The sequence below is a fragment of the Mastomys coucha genome, unplaced genomic scaffold, assembly GCF_008632895.1.
Source record: "Mastomys coucha isolate ucsf_1 unplaced genomic scaffold, UCSF_Mcou_1 pScaffold22, whole genome shotgun sequence".
NCBI classification, from domain to species: Eukaryota; Metazoa; Chordata; class Mammalia; order Rodentia; family Muridae; genus Mastomys; species Mastomys coucha.
This window is the reverse complement of record NW_022196905.1, coordinates 260,810,873-260,817,471: the sequence shown is the minus strand read 5'-3', so window position 1 is coordinate 260,817,471 and position 6,599 is coordinate 260,810,873. Positions and strand designations below refer to the sequence as shown.

At 50.2% G+C, this 6,599-nt stretch overlaps 1 protein-coding gene and 1 pseudogene across 1 annotated transcript in view; one reads left to right on the top strand and one right to left on the bottom strand.

Annotated features, from left to right (window-relative positions):
• Nucleotides 1–240: 240 nt before the first annotated feature.
• On the bottom strand, nt 241–685 carry LOC116068159 (annotated as a pseudogene).
• A 3,018-nt stretch (nt 686–3,703) lies between these two features.
• LOC116068158 (thyrotropin-releasing hormone receptor-like) overlaps nt 3,704–6,599 on the top strand; it is a 6,921-nt gene continuing 4,025 nt past the window's right edge. Inside the window, exons 1-2 of the mRNA XM_031337392.1 lie at nt 3,704–3,801; nt 4,937–6,106. Coding sequence (XP_031193252.1) covers nt 5,748–6,106 — 359 coding nt within the window. The 5' untranslated portion in view covers nt 3,704–3,801; nt 4,937–5,747. The remainder of the gene's footprint in view (nt 3,802–4,936; nt 6,107–6,599) is intronic.

Genomic DNA, 6,599 nt, shown 5'->3' with positions numbered 1-6,599 from the left:
CTCGTGGAGCCACAGTGAGCTTTTTTATTGGCTGTACTGGCTGTTAAAAGGGCTCTGGGCTAGGCAGCTTACCTCTACCTTTTGGCTGGTTTCTTCCTTCCTTCCTTTCCTCCTTTCTTTCTTTCTTTCTTTCTTTCTTTCTTTCTTTCTTTCTTTTTTTCTTTCTTTCTTTTTTTCTTTCTTTCTATTGAAATCCTAGGATGTTTATTACAAAGGTTAACCCTGATCCTTGAGATGGGCTTATCGGTAGGATTTCTGATATCAGGCAAAGGCACCAGGACCTCCCAAACTTTTTGGATTCACACCGACGGGTCAGTTACAAGCAGGGTCTGATCTTACTGGATGAGGATCCTTCTTAGAGGCTTCAACCACATATTTTTGGTAATAAGCCACCAGAGCTTTTGAGATGGACTGTCGGATAGCACACATTTGGGCCACATGACCACCACCCTTCACACGGACCTTTGCTGGTGGATATCCACACCAGCAAATCACTCCTTGCCCAGAAGCAAAACAGGCTCCAGTAACTTGTACTGCAGTGTTCACGGCTCAGCCATCTCCAGGGGACATCTATTCACTTTCCTTGTTTACAGTGGGCCACAGTTGTGGCTGTCTTCTTTCGTCCAAAGACTTGCACAGACTGCAGTGGACCCTGGGATGGCATAGCTACAACTACAAACACGAGATCCTCACTGCATGGTGCCGTCAGAAAAAGGCCTTTGGCTGGTTTCTTTAGTTTCAATCCTGACCCTTAAAAAGCCTCTACTGGGGGCTGGAGAGATGGTTCAACGGTTAAGAGCACTGACTGCTCTTCCAGAGGTCCTGAGTTCAATTTCCAGTACCCACATGGTGGCTCACAACCATCTGTAATGGGGTCTGATGCCCCTCTTCTGGTGTGTCTGAAGACAGCTACAGTGTACTTATTTATAATAATAAATAAATCTTCAGGGCCAGAGTGAGCAGAGCTCCTACAAGATGAACAAAGAGATGAAGGCTCACACTGTGTACTCATATACATAAATAAATAAATCTTTTGTTTTTTGTTTTTTCAAGGTAGGGTTTCTCTGTGTAGCCCTGGCTGTACTGGAACTCACTCTGTAGACCAGGCTGGCCTTAAACTCAGAAATCCGCCTACCTCTGCCTCCCAAGTACTGGGATTAAAGGCGTGTGCTCCCCCCACACCCCCAGGGATGTCCTTTATCAGTGTAGGGTACAGGCAGATACACTGCACCTCCTGGTCACTTTTTCCCTTACTCTTCAGGTGAGTTGCAGCTGGCCTGCCTTAAAGCTCTCTACACATTAATTAACCAACCCAGAGTTTTGTTTGCCCATGAATTTTTTCCCTAGAGATTCCTGTGTTCAGGAGACAGAGAGACCCTTCTGCCTTGCTCCCTCCTCTCTCTCTCTCTCCTTCCTTCTTTAGCACCTTGAAAACCAGGGTGTATGCTGAGGTCCAAGTCATTTAGGTGGGCCAAAGCCTCTCCAGGTTCATGTAAGTCTGTGGTGGTTTGAATATGTTTGGCCCAGGGAGTGGCACTATTTGGAGGTGTTGCCTTGTTGGAGTAGGAGTGGCTTTGTTGGAGGAAGTGTATCTCTGTGGGCATGGGCTTTGAGAGCTTCCTCCTAGCTGCCCGAAGATGCCAGTCATCTCCTGTCTACCTTCAGAACAAGGTGTTGAACTCTCAGCTCCTTCTGCATCATGCCTGCCTGGACGCTGCCGTGCTCCTGCTTTGATGATAATGGACTAAACCTCTGAACCATAAGCCAGCCCCAATTAAATGTTGTCCTTATCAGAGCTGCCTTTGTCATGGTCTCTGTTTACAGCGGTAAAACCCTAAGACTAGGTCCCCACCTATTACGAGGCTCTCGATGGGCTTGTGAACTGGGCACCTAACACCACTTCCCACATGCCCAGGTCTCTTAGGGCTTCCCCTTCTGTTTTCCAGTCCCTGATACTCAGGGAGACCTTAGCTATGAATAGATGACCAGGTGTCCCTAGCAGCTCCTCAGTGCCATCCCACCAGGGACTGACCCATCACACTGCTGCCACCTCTGTGCTGTGAAGCTTTTGACTCAAGGAGGGAGGGGCAGCCGCCTTGCCCAGCTTCTCCACTTTGGCAGCACTCAGGCTGATGCTGTTTCATCCCCATGTCCCAAGCCTCACAAGTCAGGTGGCAAAGGATTCCTGCATTGCTCATTCTAAATGTTCCCTAGTTCCACAGCTCTGTCACTCAATGTTCTGATCACTTAGTCTTTCACACTGACCGTTGTTAAGGCCTCTGCATGCCGGGACATCAGTTTTCCCTTTATATTATAGGCTGGACCAGAGGACAGTCTTGCTGCTTTTAGGTTCCTTCCCCTTAGGTTCTGGTTTCCAGGTCTCAGGAGAGGCTCTGTATTACTGGTCGAATATGGATGTTCTTCCCTTTAGGCCCCCTAGCCATAAAAAGCAACAGGCCAACATCTCCATTTACTCTCTCTCAACTGGTTCTACTGCTAAGTCTCAGGCCAATACAGAAAGGCCAGCCTCTTATCCCTGTCTCCCTCCAGGCTGCCTCTGTAGCTGTTTGCTGATAGCCCCATCCCTGATGCATCCCTCCGGGGCATGTAATATTTGTTCAAAGCATCTCTCTTCCTAGGCAAATCCCACCCATCAAGCAGGCATGCCCCTCCACACTCCCCAGAAAGCTGCCTCCCATCGTGGGGTTTTCCCCACAGGCATGTCCATCACTTAGGTGGTTTTTCCTGAGTTAGGTATCTCATTAATCTCCATTCCCTTGTCGATCTCTCACAAACCCTATACAGATAAACCACCAGGTCAAAATTTTCTATGTAAACAACCTGTCCCCTCCTCGTGCAACTTAAAATTAGTTTGTCTCACGTATTATAGGTGACATCATTGCCCTTCCAAAAGCATGTACTTGTGCTGCTAAAATTCCTTCCCAGGAGAGGTAAACATCACCTCAGAGGGGCCCAAGGACAAACTGAGGTACAAGTCTACCAAAGTTTACCCCGGAGGGCCAGTGAGTTTGTTGGTCCTCTCAACAGAGCATGGGTCAATTGTCTGGGTTATTTACTACAGTGTGGATGCCTGCTTCTCCACCCCCAAAAGGCTGAATGCAAAGTCTTCATCCAGTCAGGGTAAATGGCTCCCTCAAAGTCACATAGATGGAGTCCTCCTTGCCCCTCCCCCCAGTCTAGCCCCTTCCCAGTCTGATCTCTCACGGACACTGGGGCTGGCTCATCCATGGGGCTCAGCTTGGAGCTGCAGTCTTAGCTGGCCACTGGGGATTTGGCCCCACTCCCCAGGTTCCTCTCTGGGCTCTTTGTCCTCTCCCTGTCTGTCTGCTCCCTAGCAGGATTCCTTGCCAGCCAGATAAACTGGGAGGACTCTCCCACCCTGCTTCCTCCTCCCAGGTCCCCCTGCTGGAGAGGCCTAGGCTGCTGATGTTGGTACAGGTTGGCGCTGGGACTCCCGGCTCTGCAGAGGGAGGATGAGAGGGGAGCTGAGGAGCCGGGAGAAGTTGGTGAGGCTGTGTGTGTGTCGGTGTGAGGTGCACACGCGCACATGTGTAATACTGCAGTCAGCAGAACGTAAAGCCGCCTTTACGTTCTGATTGAGGCTCAGGCATCCCCCCCCTTCTCTCTCTCCCTCCTTACTTCCCCCTCCTTCTACTCATTCTCGGCTTCCCCTCTTTCCCGCTCCTCCCTTTCTCTACCTTTCTCTTCCTTCCCTATCCTCCCTACCCACCCCTACCCCGCCCAACCTGGAAAGAGGAAAATGCATTGAGTCTTCACTGGGTAAGTTCTCTGACCTTAGAAGTTTCTCTGGGGTCTAGGGGCTATTGGGGGAGCAGTTCTCACTGGGACGTTGTATGCAGTGGTCCCACTGAGGTGTGTGTGTGTGGGGTGTATGTGTGTGTGTGCCCTATACTGTGGGCACAGTACACAGGGCATTCACATCAGGGCTAAATAGGTGTAGTAGCAAATGAGAGTCCCTGGAGATAAGACCTCTCTGCAGCTCTGGCTGCCACATCTTGAAGAGCGCTGTGAGGTCTCTGGATTCAGCCCTGGTTTCCAGCTTCTTGCTGACTGTAGAGAAAGAGCTGCTGGGGCTGAAGCAGCTGCTAGATCCTGTAGACTGCAGGTCCTATGCTCCATCAGCCAGAAAGGGCTGTTTTTCAGGAATGTCCCAGCTGTGTGGATATGTCTGTAGGCATAGACATGTCGTGTATGTGTCTGTGTGGGAATATGAGAGTGGAAAGTGTATATGGCTAGGCTCTGGAAAGTCAGCCTGTGGGGTGTGTGTGTGTGTGTGTGTGTGTGTGTGTGTGTGTATTCAATACTGTGAGCACAGCACACAGGGTATTCACATCAGGGCTAAATGTCATGTATGCACACACAACATGTAAGCCATGTGCTCTCTGCTGCACCTGTACAGCTGTGTGTAGTGTGTGGGCAGCATCTGTAGAGAGTTTCTCCATGAGGCCTGCCTTGTTCTGATGCTCTGGTCCCTGTTCTGAGGGCTGCAGTAGTGCCGTGTGGGATTGTACCTCGGGCTGAGCAGAAACAGACAAGCACCATCGTGATGTGCTCGGCTGCCTACTCCAGGTCATCCTAGGGTTCATGCTAGGGTGCTGGGCTCTGCATTGTCTACAGGCAATCACACTGACAGAGTGCAAGCATTGAGGTGTGTGGGTGTGTAGGGCTGAGTATAGTGTGTAGTGTGTATGTGTGTGTGTCTGCTGAGTGTGTTGCATAGAGTAGCACCTGTGTATGTTGGTGTATTGTATGTTGGGATGAGTGTGTTTGTGTTCTATGAAGTATGTTTCATCTTGTGTTCTATTTGTATGCAGTGTGGTTTGTTTGCCCTGCGTGTCAGCTGTAGCAGGCATGTGTATGTGCACTCTAAGCTAAACCCCCATTTTGCTCCCAGGTTGGTGCCTGCCCTATCTGGATCCCCAACAAAACTCCTTTGTAGCCATCCCCAGGAAGCTGGTACTCCGAGGTTCTCAGAACACATACCCATCTCCTCGTGGTTCATCTGAGTCTACTGTATCTTGAGCCTCAAATGCTTGCAGGTGAACAGAAAACCCAGAGTGCACAAGGCTCAGAGCTGGTACTGCTGCTCTGGGCTTCAGGCTTGGCAGCCGAGCCCTCCCACCCTCAGCTGTGGGCTAGAACCACATCATGCATTTTGTAGTATTATAGAACTGCTGCAGCAGCTGGTGTCCCAAGAACCATCCATCTCCCTGTGCTGATGGCTGCTGTATTTCCATCTCCAGCCCTGACTCTAGAGCCCTCCTCGATGCCTGCTGTTCTGCACCTCAGTGAAGGATCCTCAGTGCTTTAAATTACAGCTTCTCAAATATGCATCCACCTGATCCCTGCACTGACTCCTTTCTTGTTCTTCCTATCTGAGCCCTGTCCCAGCATCCCCCACACCCTATAGACTGCTCTGATGGCGTCTCCAGCTGCTCTTCCAGAGGACCTGGGTTCAATTCCCAGCACCTATATGACAACTTACTTACAGATTGGAGTCTGTAACTCCAATCCAAGGGATCTGATGCCATCTTCTGGTCTCTACGGGCACTAGGTACACACATGATACACAGTCATACATTCAGGTAAAATGCCCATGCACGTAAAATAAATAAATAAAAAGAAAAAAGATAAATAATACAGAGCAGGCACAGGTCACTTAGCAAGGTCAAGGCCCGCAGGGCATCACAAAAAACACCAGCAAGATGGATGGCACCAGCAATGTCTCACTCACTCATGATGACAGCACACTGGGCCTGGCAGAGTACAAGGTGGTCTCAGTCTTCCTAGTGCTCCTGGTGTGCACCATGGGCATCGTAGGCAATGCCATGGTGGTCCTGGTGGTGCTGACCTCACGTGACATGCACACACCCACCAACTGCTACCTGGTCAGCCTGGCTGTAGCTGACCTCATTGTGCTGGTGGCTGCGGGGCTGCCCAATGTCTCTGACAGCCTGGTGGGGCACTGGATCTATGGACATGCTGGCTGCTTGGGCATCACCTACTTCCAGTATCTAGGCATCAATGTTTCCTCCTGCTCCATCCTGGCCTTCACTGTGGAGAGGTAAGTGCCTGTGGGCTACCTCTTGCCCTCTTCCTTCACCTTGTCTTTCTGAATGAGCATCCTGGGAGTCTGGATTTGAACGGGACTTCCTGGTAAATTAAGGTCCCTCTGAACAGGAGAGCTGAGCCACTGGGAGGTGCTGGGAGAACCAGCACAGATGCAGACATTTACTCTGCTTCTAGATTTATGTAGAGCATCACCTTCTTCAGAGTCTAGATCTCCCATCTGGAACACAGACAGTTGAATGGTCCTCACCCACTACCGGGGATTGAACCCTGGGTCTTCCATGGACTAGGCAAGCCACATAGCTAATTTTTTTTTCTTTTTTTGGTTTTTCGAAACAGGGTTTCGGGTTTCTCTGTATAGTTCTGGCTGTCCTGGAACTCACTCTATAGATCAGGCTGGCCTTGAACTTAGAAATCCACCTCCCTCTGCCTCCTAAGTGCTGGGATTAAAGGCGTGCACCACCACTGCCCGGCAATCTTTAAAAAAA